Here is a 15,406-nt window from a genome sequence, read left to right as displayed (position 1 = left end):
CATGCTCTCACATACACACACACAAACTCGTTTAATGCATGCACAAAGCATTCCATAGGAGAGAGTGTGTGCATATCTATAACTCATAAATTTGAATAATCCCCATCTAGTCCCTGTATACTATTCTGTGTGCGATCACCTGTGTAAAGACATTTGTCGCGAGTCACAGGAGGATTGCGAGCGGTAGTGTCGGTATATGGCAATGGAATACTAAATACAAATACACTTACACACACACACACACACAGGTTGCGAGCAGTTATGCATTATGGTAATGTAATATTTATGAGCACTTGAGTGACAGGCATGTTGGGACACCGGGACATCATTGTTTGCATTGTGTAAAGGGGAATATGGTTAAGCCTTGGGGGAAATAACATCAATACATTCAAATAAGTATCTGGTATCTATTATTATACTTATTAGATAATTGCATCTTATCACATTGTATCACATCTGTCGGCATATGTCGGAAGATTGTGTGTGTGTGTGTGTGTGTGTGTGTGTGTGTGTGACTAGACTCTCTGTCATGAATCTCTATGGATTCCTGTGTGTTTTCTGTACATATAGAGTAATTCTTTCTCTCCTTGTGTAATGTGGAAGTTAATGGCTACACACAGCATAGGTGACGGCTACCCCCAGGACTCCATGAGTGTGTGTGTGTGTGTGTGTGTGTGTGTGTAGCTCCTAACTGAGTTTTCACTGTCGTATTTCAGGGCTAGAAACTGAAATTACCTGTCAGAACAAACTACAACCACCACGTTTTTTACTCACACACACACACACACACACACACACACATACACACACACACACACGTGCGCGAGGGGCACACACACACGCTTTGATAAATAAGTGCTAAAGTCAGTTAAGGCTCGCTGTTCACCACAGTAAGGTGAGTAGTACACTGTAAATCTGTCGTGGCAGAACATTCTCTTATGGGAGGGTATTTCTCTTGTTTCTGTCACACACACACACACACACACACACACACACCCCACATTTCACTGAGAGCAGAGAATTTGTCACTCGGCCTGATTGCTGCACTGGCCGGCGCTCTTAGTTGGTCATTCATCTCCTCTCTTTCTTTATTTAATTTTATTTTTCTACTCCCCGCGCAAAAACATATTCATCTCGGACGTCTCTCGCGGTATATATTTACCGTCACAGCCGTCCCGAGCGAAAACGTTAAAAAGTGTCCGCACCGAAGAAGAAGAAGTCTGAGAGGCGTTCCGATGGCACTTCAAAAATCCCGAGCAAACGTTAACTTTGAACTCGGGTGTTTTCTCCATAAGCCTGTGAGATAATGCTGCCGATGGTGGGGAGTGGACACACAGATAGAAAGAGGAAGAAAGAAGTGAAAGAAGATAAAAGGCTCTAGAGCTGCTGTAAATATGGCAGTGTGTGACATGGGATGCTCTACATTTGTGTGTGTGTGTGGAGCGTCTTTAGTGTCTTCTCGCCTGTTTGTGCATGCAAGTGTGCCCATCTGGCTGTATGTGTGTGTCTATGCGTCTATGTGTGTGTGTGTGTGTGTGTCTGTTTTTTTTTTGGCTCTTATCTCCCCTGACAACCGTTGATGATCTAACAACCCAGACTGGCCCCTTGCCCCACGACCCAGCCTTGACCAATCGTGTTTCCTCGCGCACTGGCCCCCTCAATCCCTATTGGCTGAGCGCTCTCACCCGCAACAGAGCCATCTGCGGCCGCTCATCACCTGGGTAACAGCCTCGGGCAGCAGAGCATGCTGGGAATGAAGTGAGCCGGGCTCTGGGGTATTTGGTATCGCTGTTTGGTGTATCTCTGTTTCCTTAACTAAATGAGAGCTAGATACGGTGCTTGAAGGATTTATGAGTCTGCTACATTTTACTGAGGAGGGTTTTATCGTTAATATGTCATCACTTATCGCCTAGGTAACCACCTTGGACAGCAGAGCATGCTGGGAAAGAGTTCATTTGACTGTGTTTGGTGTGAAAAGACGTCGGGAAACAGAATGTCAGGTGCATTATGATACATAAAGTATATAATGGCTATTCTAAAAGGCTGTAAAATATACCACATGTAGGATTTGATTATTAATATATGAAATCAGACATTTGATACAAGAAGAGAATGTTACCTTTAAACAAAGCGCCTCAATTTTTAAATATAGAACAGCAAATTTTAATTCCAAAAATTTGAAGGTTCCTGGCAGATTCCTTGACTAATTCACTAATTAAATTTTTCATGCCAGTGAAATTTTTTATATCCAGCTGCTGAGAGCCAACCACTATGAAATTATGATGTGGGTTTTTCACCTTGACTTCCTAAAGTAATATACACCGTGTTCTATATCTCTCTCTCTGTGTATCTGTGTGTCTTTATACAACTCACTCTCTCACTTTCTGTCTCTGTGTCTCCCTGTTTCTTTATCTGTTTCTCTCTCTGACCCCCCCCCCCCCCACACACACACACACACACACCCACACACCCCTCCTCATCTCTGTAGTTACACTTCCATCCGACTCTGAAGTGAATTTTACACAAACTTTTGACAAGTCGCAAAAAAAATAAGTTGTGAATTACGAATAAATAGGCTTCCTGAATGTCAAAAAATGGAAAAAAAATACGTATTTTATTGGGTATTGTTATTGCTCTTTAATGTTATCTGCTTCAGCCATATTTCAAGCCTTCATCCAGAGACAAAAACAAATAAATGCTCTTCTTTCTCTAATGCGCCAGCAAGTGACCAATTACACTCTGGGAGGCGGTTTGCACACAGACCATTAAAGACAGTTCTGAGACAGCATCGAACTTCCATTAGCTCCCGAGAGTAGCGGAATTTATTCTCCCCCCCTCCTCGCTTTTTTTTTTCTACTTCATGCACCTTGATTGCTGAGCGGACGACATTCCAGGACGTCCCGCCCACTTTTCAACTGCTGGGCAATGAGGGTGAACCATTTGTCTGGCCCGCTCATGCCAAGCCCATATCATTATTTATTTCACGAATCCATCGGTATTTAGTCCAGAATTTCTTTATCGACCAGAAAAAAAAAAAAAAATCTGCATAATATTGAGACCATTTTTTAATCAAATTTTGCTCTTTCCATGTAAGTTTTTGAATTCAATACATTGTAATTCGCAAAAAAAAAAAAAAAAAAAAAATCTTGGACGGAAACCCAGGTTGTGTGTCTCTCCCCGCTCTGCCAGATGGATCGCCAGACAGAGCTGGCAAGGCCTGCAACATCTCCCACCGGCCGCCGGGGAGCGAGTGAAGGCGAGATGAGAAAGGAGAGCGGGACGGAGCGAGCGATATAGAGGAAAAAAAACGGAGGAGAGGAACAGAAGGACTCATCAAGGAGCTCTCCCATTCTGGAGAGCACTCGTTTGCGGCGGCTTCCCGCTGCTTTTTTTTTCCCTCCTCTTCCATCCTTTTTTTTTCTCCCCCCCCCCCCCCAATTCACAAACTCCTTTCCCTCCGTCTGCCGCTCAGTCGTCACCTCTCTCTCTCTCTCTCTTTTACTCCCACTCTTCCTCTATTCTCTCGTCTCTCCCTCTCGATCACCTCTCTCTGTTCTTTCATCCATTAAGTCTGCCTTTCTCGAATCTGGATCCCTTTTCCCTATGTAAGTCACACTTGGTAAACTTGGCGGAAGTCTCTAATTACAGGAGGAGAGGGGTGAAAACAAACACGCCCGTGCAGTCTCTTCACACACACACACACACACACACACACACACACACGTACATATAGCACCGCTGCTCTCTTAGATGTCATATAAAAACACACAGCGCCTCATGAATATTTCTCTCGCACAAACACACACACACCCTTCTTAAAAGACGCCTTACACACACATCGTCTCAACTAGGGCTGCAACTAACGATTATTTTCATTGTCGACTAATCTGTCGATTATTTTCTCGATTAATCGATCAGTTGTTCGGTCTATAAAATGTCAGAAAATGGTGAAAAATGTGGATCAGTGTTTCCCAAAGCCCAAGACGATGTCCTCAAATGTCTTGTTTTGTCCACAACCCAAAGATATTCAGTTTACTGTCATAGAGGAGGAAAGAAACCAGAAAATATTCACATTTAAGAAGCTGGAATCAGAGAATTTTGACTTATTTTTCTTAAAAAATGACTCAAACCGATTAATCGATTATCAAAATAGTTGCCGATTCATTTAATAGTTGACAACTAATCGATTACCGTATTTCCTCTAATATTGGCCCAGGCCTTTATTTACCTCAATTGCAAAGGGGACCAGGCCTTTATTGGAAGCAGGCTTATATTAGAGACAGGCCTTTATTTCTAATTCCCTCTGTTTGATAAGTATATTTGCTCATATTTTAGTATGAAGCCTCCTTGTTTTCTGATCTGCTTCTGTTTGGGTTCGTTAGGTAGCCGTTTTTTTGTTACTGTGACGCATTACGATAATTACGGTGCCGGCCTTTATTTGTTCGTGTCGACCACGGCCCTGGCCATTATCGGAGACCCGGCTTTTAATTGACTACCGGCCACTATTAGAGGAAATACGGTAATCGATTAATTGTTGCAGCTCTAGTCTCAACTCTCAACTCTCTCTCTACATGCCAATGCAAGAACATCCTCCTTGACACACACACACACACACACACACTTCCCCCCACTCACTTGTGGAGGGCGCTGGGCGGCAGCTTGGTCGTCTTCTCCATCTGGCCGTAGCAGGACGTCTTGGCCTCGGGGATGTCGCCGTACTCCTCCAGCATGGCCGCCGCCGCCGACGTGATGATGCCCAGGCCGTCGCGGACGCGCGCCTCCAGCGGGTAGTCCCAGTCGTCGTAGGACACCGAGATCATGCCCGACGGGAACTCCTCGGGCGTGACCTCCGGGTTGCCCGTGGTGAGCGAGGGCACGATCCAGATGTAGCCGAAGCCGGTGAGGCCGAGCGAGCGCGCCTCCTCCAGGATGTACACCGCCTCGTCCTTGGAGCAGTAGAGGAGGACGACGGGCGACTGGACCTTCTTCAGCATGATCTGCGAGCGGCTGTCCTCCTCCACCGCGTCCAGGGTGATGATGTTCTGCAGGTCCCAGCCCACGAAACTGGAAAACGAGGAGAGGCGGGGGGGGGGGGACAGGAGGGGGATGTTACTGCTTCAGTAATAATAGTAATAATAAACTTTATTTATATAGCACTTTTCAAAAAAACAGAGTTCACAAAGTGCTTTAAAGAGAAAATAGAAATAGATAGAAAGACAGCAGACAATCTTACAATGGGAGGCAATGAGACACTTCAGTCTGCATGTTGAAACAGCCAAAAGACCTTGGTTGGAAGACCTAAGGGACCTTGTGGTCTGGTATGGATGAAGCAACTCAATGATATACTCAGGTGCCTGGTCATGCAAGGCCTTCTATGTAATTAGAAGAATTTTAAACTTAATTCTGAACTCTATTGGAAGCCAGGGTAAAGAGGCTAAGACGGGTGTAATGTGTGACGTACACTTAGTTTTGGTCAACAATCTTGCTGCAGAGTTTTGAACTAGTTGGAGCCGTCCCAAGGCAGACTGATTTAGGCAGGTAAACAACACATTGCAATAGTCTAAACGTGATGTCACAAAGACATTAATAACCCGTTCAGTGTTGTGAAAAGAGAGAACAGTACTGATTTTGGCAATGTTCCTTAATTGAAAAAAGCATGACTGTACCAGTTTCTTGACATGATTTTCAAAATTTAAGTTAGGGTCAAAGATGACCCCTAGATTTTTTGACACAGGCTTAACATTGCTTGTAAAAGAGCCTAGGTACTGCTGAATTTGTTTAGAAAAGTATTCAGGACCAATAATAAGAAATTCAGTTTTATCTGAATTTAGCTGGAGAAAATTGTGAGCCATCCAATCCTTGATATCAGCCAAACAATCACGTAAGATGGTCAGCCTACTGAAATTGTTGGGATTAATTGAAAGATACAATTGCATGTCATCTGCGTAAAAGTGAAAAGCAATGTCATGCTGGCGGATAATAGACCATATCCATTATAATTAATATCATTAAGTGCATTTTAATGTTATTAGGTCTCAGGTAGTGCCTATGGTCAGGGGAAACACTGCATTAACACTAAATGGTAGGGATGGGACGATATGCTTATAGGGTTCACGATACGATGTAATAAATAAAAGTTCAATGACAACAAAGTAGAGAAGAATTATGTTTATTTCTGAGACACAAATCTTTCTAGCGATGGCTTTGGCTTGCTAGAATGTAAACAACAATTTAAAAAATGTCATTACAAAGCGCAAATAATATAATTTGGATGGAGAGCTTGTGAAACTGTGATGGTCAAGTGTCTCTTTTGTGATTACTACAGCAGAATAAAATGGAGCTAATATCGCAATTCATTTTTCTGCCCCATGATACCCATTGTCGCATTTTTGGATTGCGATATATTGAATCTTGATATATCGTCCCATCCCTACTAAAAGGAATGCAAATTCCGAAGCTCGTCCTGTATGGTGATGCTCAGCAGGTTCTGGCCCCACACAAATATCAAGAAATAGTGCTGTTATCAACATGTGACCCTAGAGTTAAAAGGATCTATCTGTGCTTTTGGACCAAAAATTTAGCTCATTCATATCATATATACGTCTATGATCATCTAACTGAAGCTAGATGTTTATATAAGCAAGCTTTGCTCTATGAAAATGTTAACAATTTCACGCTCAAAACTACTGTGAGCATGGATCCGTGTAATTCCGACACTAATTTTTAATCTGGTCCTGTGTGAGGAAGTTCTGTCGATCCCAGCTCGCTAAAGTGAAGAGACTGAAGAGCAAATGGGAGAGAAAAGAGTAGCTGATTAACCGCTGTAAAAAAAAAAAGATAATGCATTTCTAGAGTGTCTTTAGCATCCTACGGGAGCAGCTGCCCTCTTCCACCATGTCCAGAGTGATAATATTCAGCAGGTCCCAGGACACAAAGCTAAAGAGCAAGGGAGACGGAAGGAACAGCGGCTATATTAGTAATTAAAGAATATAATATGATACAAATCGGTAGCACACACACACACACACATATGCACACGCATACACAGGGGGGAGAGTGAGGGTTAGAGAGTGTGACAGACAGCAGGGAAAAGAGAGAGGAGCAGTTGTTGTTAACCAAGAATCTGACAATACACTTGTAGTGTAACAGGAGAGTGATTTGGGACTCGCTGTCCTCTTCTTCCCTGTCCGACCTGATGAGGCTCTACAAGTCCCAGATGGTAAAACGTGAGACACAAGATGCGGAGAGAGAGGGGGAGAGAGAGAGAGAGAGAGAGAGAGAGAGAGAGAGAGAGAGAGAGAGAGAGAGAGAGAGAGAAGCAGGGAACCATGATGGGAGAATGTGACACCCCAAATCAGGGTTAGCTCAGGAAGTAAATTCCCCATTCATTTTCTCCATAGACTTTTCAAGAACACCCCCAATGTGAAGAGTTTTAAGCTTGGAACCAAACCAACTAGTCACCACTTGAATCATGATCTTATAACAATCGATTCAGAAAAAAATATACAGTATATATGAAAAACAAAAGAAAAAACTGCTTTCTTCGCTGGCTTTGTCTGGAACGCTCAGATTTCCTGCTGTGGATAATGGAAGTTGACTGGTATTAGAACCGTCTGCCAAAGAATCAGTCATTGAAAAAGTGATATGGGAAATTGACAATAGGTAACTGCAGGTAATGGATCTTATGATTTCTTGTTTGGCAAATGATAATAGGCGATTATTGTCCCCCATGATGAAAGGCATATGGATCGCTACATGAATCCGTCCCTCTGTCTGTCTGTATCTCAGATGCGAGTTATCGAATTTTGATGAAACTTCAGGGAACGATGCGTATCAGTGCTCTGCTTTGTTTACTTGTTGCCAATTGGCCCAGGGGTCCTGCATTATTTGTGAGGGCCATGTTTCTCTTGTTTTTAGATTTAAGTCAGCATCGCGTTTGAAGGGTAAGAGTCATAAGAGGGTAACTGGCCAACAACAAAAATTACTTTTTTTGTAAGGTAAAACTTCTAGGAGTTTTCTGTTATGATTGATTGACAGATTGATTTTATTTATCTGGCTCAAAAGCAGATTATGCTATAAACTCTCATGTAAACAATTCCTCTTCTCACATATGTGAGTTGCATTATGGCTCATGACAGTCTGCTGTAAAAGCAAACTGGCTGCTTGTACTCTTGTTTCTTCCTCTTCACAAGTAACTTTCATTTACTGGGCCAGTAACTTTAATATGCCAAGTAAAGTTAAGTGCTGCTGTAAAAGACAAATAACTGTTATTTCAAAGATTGAAAAGAGGACTTGAATTGAAATAAACCTGCAATAGAAAACATGTATAAAAGGATTTTCTTGCTATAAAACCCTAATGGTTATAGCTATTTTTTCATAAAGACAGAGGGCAACTTGGCCTGACAAAAGATATTTTATTTTGCTTTAAACCCTAGAAATAAGATTCAATTCCTAGATCACCAACATTAAGCAAGCAACAGTAAACTCTAACAATATTCCTGTGACTATACAATGATTATGTATGATAGAGAAGTGATAAATACATCATCCACCACTACATACAGTCTTTTAGTCCCAGCTCACAAAACAAGACAGGAAAAAAAGGGGGAGGGGAAATTGTTATTCGCTGCCAAGTGAATTGAGTAACCTGCTCACTTACGCTCCGCTCTCCAAAGTATTTTGACAGTGACCCATTTTTTTGATATTTTGGCTCGGTAATCTTATTACTTAGTGTGCGAAATGGGGCAGTTAATATGAGGTTAAACTGCACACTGTCAGCTTTAATTTGAGGTTATTTCCAGCCATTTCAGCCCTTTTTCTACACGGCCCCCCCAGTTCAGGATGCCAAAAGTATTTGGGCAGATTAAGATTATTTTCAATAAAGTAGTCATTTTTTCCCGCATGCAGTCAAAAAGTCTTAATGTCCCGTGACGTCCCATCCGAAGCTATGAGAGCGCAGCGTAAAAACATGAATAATTTAAAAAAGTGTGACTGTCCGGACTTTTTTTTGGAAGCTCACAGTGTTTTTGGGGATGTTGAAGAATTCAGATATTTGTGCTGTATCGGTACCTTAGAGTTGTGTTTTTTATCCATAAATCTGAAAAGCAACTCCTGCCTGTTGTCTCTCTACTTGTAATTATAGCAATTTATCCATTTTAACCAAAGACTGACAGATTCAGCAGTGGCAAAAAAGTTTCTGAACCCGTGTTTGCCAGTTGGGCTTGACATAAACAAAGAGTAACTGCAAATGAAAACTTCAGCCGGGTTTCAATATATCATTAACCCTGGCCAGAATCTCGACATTGCTGAACATGTATCATTAACTTGACATTTTTTTTCCGTAAATTATAGCCCGCTGCTCTCTTGAGTGTGTTTTTTTCTGTCTGGAGAGCTATAGCATCGCTCAACATGAATAAGAGGGCGGATAACAGCCAAACTGAAGGCGGGGTAAACCTACCCGTCATCTAATTTAATTTAAAAGTATGCTGATGAAATCTTTTTAGCTGAGTGACTTTGAAGTATCAGTGGAAAAGATGAAAAAAACAAGGCTAAAACTCAGTACGGAGTAGTTCTTTAAAGAAAGTAAACTTAGCGATTCTCTGGGGAAATATGAGGTGATGATGGAGGAGATTGTGTGAAATGGGGGAATGTGAGCCTGAGAACGGCCCAAACTAAGTGCGTAGAAGCATGCCTACCTGATAACTACGGTATTTCTCAGTATGAACTGCTGGCATCCAGGGAATGAAGAGGTGACAATGGAGAAAATTAACCAAAAGGGTGAGTTTTTAAATCTCTTTTTTGGCTTCAAGCTGCAGATTTTCAGTATCTTTAAGTTTCACCATTTTCATGCCAAGTTACTAAATTACGTTAAGTGATTCAAATTATAACGTTTCCCCCAGAATTGTCTATTCTTGGTAGGGTGGAGAACCCTCTGAAACCACAATTAGGGGACATGGGACAATAAAACTCAAGGAAAATACTACAACTACTACTGCTACTACTGCTACTACTACTACTACTACTACTACAATTACTACTGCTAGGCTACTACTGCTACAACTACTACTATTACTACTACTACTACTACTACTACTGCTACTACTAGCCTACTACTACAACTACTACTGCTACTACTACTACTAGCCTACTACTACAACTACTACTGCTACTGTTACTACTGCTACTACTACTACTACTACTACTACAATTACTACTGTTAGGCTACTACTGCTACAACTACTACTATTACTACTACTACTACTACTGCTACTACTACTACTACTACTACTACAATTACTACTGTTAGGCTACTACTGCTACAACTACTACTATTACTACTACTACTACTACTACTACTGCTACTACTACTGCTACTACTAGCCTACTACAACTACTACTGCTACTGTTACTACTGCTACTGCTACTACTGATACTACTACAACTACTACTGTTACTGTTACTACTACAACTACTACTACTACTGCTACTGCTACTGCTACTACTGCTACTACTACAACTACTACTGTTACTGCTGCTACTGCTACTACTACTACAAGCACTACTACTACTACTAATAATAATAATGTATTAGGATACTCAATTATATAATAAGAAGGTGATCAAACTGCATCATATCCATCATATTGGAGGTGGATGACATTGATTGGCCGTTACAAGTGATTAAAATTATAACGTTTCCCCCAGAATTGTCTATTCTTGGTAGGGTGGAGAACCCTCTGAAACCACAATTAGACCATGGGACAATAAAACTCAAGGAAAATACTACTACTACAAGTACTACTACTACTAATAATAATAATAATGTATTAGGATACTCAATTATATAATAAGAAGGTAATCAAACTGCATCATATCCATCATATTGGAGGTGGATGACATTGACTGGCCGTTGTCCAGTTTTTTGTCCATATACTGTGTATCGGTAAACTGACATATCGTCTAGACATAATCTGCAGAGGTTTTTACTGTGTTGATGAACTCCTGGTATCTGAGATTTATTTTTTTTTTTCTTTTTAAAGGAGAGTGGGCGGTCAACACACCTTTACAGTTTTATTTGTTTATTCAGACAGTGGGAAAGTAGCAAGGGAGACAGCCTGTAGGGAGACAGCAGGGGAAAGTTATGGCGGGAATCATGAGGTGACGATGGATCCGATAACAACAACAACAACAACAAAAAAAAGGCTGGAGGATAACAGCTGATCCTACCTGTTGTCTACGGTAGTTTTTAGGATGTTGATGAACTCCTGGTATCCGGGGAACTTTGAGGTGACGATGGAGAAGATGTGCCAGTCGTACTCCTCCATGATGTTCAGCATCAGCAGAGCCTCCTGCTGGATGGAGGCGCCGAACTGGAAGAACGTGGACTTCACATCCTGAGGAAAGGGAGGGAGGGAGGGAGGGGTTTAGTTGAAATTTAGTTGAAATTACATCATTCATGAAAAACTGGCAATAGCAAACTTCCCTTTCCCACTCTCTCTGGCTCTCTCTCTCCCTCTCACACACACACACATACGCCCACACTCTCACATTTGTTTTTTCTCACTTTCTCTATTAGTCCAGCTGCTGCTCCAAACTCTTATTGGATCACAGAGACATCCATCAAACAAGGGAACACTCCGAATTTGGCACCATGCGTGTACACACTCTCTATCTCTCTCTCACACACACACACACACACACAGATCGAGAGTAATAAGCTTCTCATGCAGGAAAATATATGGATGGGGGCCTCAGAACAATTCAATTAAGCCCAAATTGGATTGGTGTGGCACAGACGGGCCGCAGAACTATGTGGGCCTGGTTCTGGGGAACAGGGGTTACATTCACTCCGAATTACTCATATCCACTCCATTAAACTTGACTCAGAATCATTTGCCACTTAATTCGGCCGACTCGGACAGGGACTTGGACAGAACGGACCGGAGCTATTACAGGTGGACAAATGAACTCGATTCATTTATTTTGGGGCGGTTTCATTAGAAATGATCCATTATGGTGCGGTCTTTAAAATGAGGTGAAACGGGGACGAGTGACGGTGAGGGGAAAGAGCTCGTATCTTAGACGTGGAGGTGTGTGTGTGTGTGTGTGTGTGTGTGTGAGAGAGAGAGAGACTGACAGGTTGAAAAACAGGGCTAAGAAACACCGAACAAGAGGTCGGAGCAAGAGATATGAGACAAATGAAGAGCGATTCCGCCCTGTGTCACTGTGCAAAATAACACCTGCTCTCTCAAACACACCACACACACACACACACATGCATGCACACACGCCCACATGCACACACTGCACTGCCTGCAGCGTGTATCTAATTCATCCACAGTGTGACTAAAAAGTAGAAAAAAAGAGAGAGAGAGTCGGTGAGTCGGTGAGTCGGAGAGCGTGATGAAACGGCAACCGTAATGCTAGGAGCCACTTGTATGGTAAAGTGATTCAAGCGCTCCACTGGGCTTCGGCACTGGCTGTTTGGGTAAGTAGCCTAAGTCAATAAATCACTGGCTAAACACATCTAAACACATCTCGAAGAAGCCTGTTATCAATAGAGACGCGTGGCGTAAAATTATTAAAATCTCCTTTTTTTTGGTGTGTAAAATTCCTCATTTGTGAAAGGAAGAGAAAACAGGAACTACATCATTTCAGTGATTTCCATTACACACATTTCACAAAATGAGAAACTGGCTTTAGCAGCGTATTATGAGTGACGGTCACTTGACAGCTCTAATAATGCAGTTCAAACACACAATATACGGTTAATATGTCAAACATGTTTCTCTCCGTGCGCTTGTGACATGAATGACCCTAATCACCATGACTTTTAACCCTTATTTATCCTAGGGAAGGTTGACTGAACACACTGGCTACTGCACTCTCTTCCCCACGGCAGATTCTAAACAGTATTTTTTAAAAGACAATTTAATTCTTCAGACTGTTATTTCTTTCCGTTTTTGTTCCCTTTCTTGCACTTGATTCCTTCCCGACGTAAGCCTCCATCGATTCTCACAGTGTGCCTTAAGCAGGCACATTAACCTTAAGAAGTAACAGGAAAAACAAGAGGCACTTCAGCGGTTAGCGTCGTGTTTTCAGAAAAATAGGTTCAATTATGTGGAAATGCATTCTCGGATGCGCTGCTAGTCTACAGCAATGAGGAATGAGAGCCAATGAATCCCCAAAATACCTGAGTAATGAGAAAGTTATCTATCGAATATGTCAGTAAGACCAAAACAGCTACCAATACACTATCTTAATGGAGGAAAAAAATGAATTGCATAATGTCCTTGAGTATTAACACCTACTGGGTCAATTAAAATGAGAGATATCAAAAGCGGTGGAATAGCCCTTTAAATGCAGGCTTTGATCAGAATGACCTAAAGTGATCACTAGGGTTTAGGGCAAGGTGAGAAAGGGGGGAAAGCCAGTGTAAGGCTTTAACCTTCTCTCTCTCTCTCTCTCTCTCTCTCACACACACACACACACACCGCCCACAAACTTAATTCTGCTGTAAAGATGACTCATCGCTGTTGCTTTCTCTGATAAAAGCCATAAAACATCAGCACAATTTCGCCAACACTAACACAATTTTGCTAATACCACCGACACCATTTTATGGTAAATGAGGTCATTTTCCATAAAACTGGTGTTGTCGCCAGTTTTGAATCGTGCAAGGTGATTCCGAGGAAGGGAGGATTATGAAACGGCAAAGAATTATGAAAGAATACCACTTCTGCCCCTATGACTCATTTTGCATTAGCAGTGGCTCAAATTTGGTAATGTTCATGTGATTTAATAAATTCATAAATGAAATTGAACACAGCACCTACTGACACCTACTCCTACAAAATGAGCGATTGCAATAAATCAAAAACAAACAAAAAAATGCAGACAGGATCATCCATATTTTACACACACTGAATGCTGGAATGCTGCTTTCTCAAATGGATATATGATATTTTCCAATTACTCATCGAATTTTGCCTCTTCTGCTTCATTATACAGCTCTTTTCCCCCTGTTCCACTTCTAAGACGCAGTGTGGGCCTCGACTTAACCGAGGTAAACAGCATGAGAGACGAGAGCGCGGACGGATGAAAAGACAAAAGTAGAAAGCCGGGATAGGAGCGCGGGCGGATCGTATTCATAACCGTATCAATGTACTGTATGTAATTTCATCGCTACATGCATGACCTAGCATTTTGCTTTTCCCGCTGTGTCGGGAGCGTCGGGAATGATCTCGCCGTTCGCTTTGTGCGTTATTTGTGTCGCCGCGTGTCTCTTTCTTCCTATAGCCAGACTCTTGAATGCTCTTTAATGGTGTATCTGTAATGTGAGTGTGTGTGTGTGTGTGTGTTTGCTTCACCCTATACTTAGACCCTTGAGTGCTCTTTAAAGGTTCTTTCTGTAGCTGCGTGTGTGTGTGTGTGTTCTAATGGGGTAGAAACCCGAAGCAGTGCTAGAGCATGGTGGGACAGGAGGGAGGGCAAGCTATAAGACGTGTCACTTCCTCTCTTCGTCACGATTGGTGACCGATACACACTTTGCTGCAATATACAGGGAACTGAGCAATCTATCCTGACCAAAGGAATAATGGAATGCATGTAATATAGATATATAGTTATGTGTTTATGTGTGGAATTATGTGTTTTTAAGGATAGGGGTGTTTAAACTGTTCAAGTGGTAATCCTCAAGTTCCTAGTTCCCAGAGATCACCTGTCAATCAAACAGTGTGGGGGCGGAGCTTGGATTTTCTGTTGCTGCAGTTTTCTCTTTTCTTTGTCTGTTCAGCCCAAAGTTATTATAGTTTTGCATTTTTCATTAGTTTTTATTTTTATTTCGTTTTGACTTTTTGTTTTCAATTTCAGGTTAGTTTTAATTAGTTTTTCAAAGCGGGTTTGCTAGTTTAGTTTAGTTTTTATTTTTTGAAAATGCTTAGTTTTAGTTTAGTTTTTATTAGATTCAGTGTTAGTTTTAGTCTTTTTTTTTGTAATATGGGGTATTTGTCAGGGGCGAGATTCAAAAAGTAAAAAAAAATTGAAAAAAAAAAAAATTGGAAGATAGATTTCATATCCACCCAAAATACTAGGTTTATGTATGAAATAAATTGACAAAGTTGAAAGCTAAAGACATTTTCTCTACAATTTTAGTTTATTTTTGTTAGTTTTGTAAACACGCAATACAGTTTCAGTTAGTTATAGTTTTTTTGTAAAGCCTCGTTTTTATTTTTATTTTGGTTAACGAAAATTCTTTTTCACACCTAGTTTTAGTTATTTCGTTAGTATTCGTTAATGATAATAACCTTGGTTCAGCCATGGTGGCTATGGCTGCTCATGCAACTACCTAGTTCTTCATTCTTCTTGTTATTCCAAAAAAACCGGAAAGGTAAAACACATCACTTCC

General features: G+C 41.4%; 1 protein-coding gene across 1 annotated transcript in view; it reads right to left on the bottom strand.

The window, feature by feature from the left end:
- The window catches only part of grin2aa (glutamate receptor, ionotropic, N-methyl D-aspartate 2A, a), a gene marked incomplete at its 5' end in the record, with an annotated part of 68,813 nt that extends 57,420 nt beyond the window's left edge, over positions 1-11,393 (bottom strand). The window contains 2 exons of the mRNA XM_071527656.1: positions 4,636-5,064; positions 11,227-11,393. Coding sequence (XP_071383757.1) covers positions 4,636-5,064; positions 11,227-11,393 — 596 coding nt within the window. The remainder of the gene's footprint in view (positions 1-4,635; positions 5,065-11,226) is intronic.
- Positions 11,394-15,406: the final 4,013 nt, after the last annotated feature.

This window comes from Centroberyx affinis, unplaced genomic scaffold (assembly GCF_046629955.1).
Source record: "Centroberyx affinis isolate AG114_WGS23_722 - 3 ecotype Tasmania unplaced genomic scaffold, CSIRO-AGI_Caff_v1 ptg001561l_1, whole genome shotgun sequence".
NCBI lineage: Eukaryota > Metazoa > Chordata > Actinopteri > Beryciformes > Berycidae > Centroberyx > Centroberyx affinis.
The sequence above is the reverse complement of the archived record's forward strand: the minus strand, read 5'-3'. Positions and strand labels throughout refer to the sequence as shown.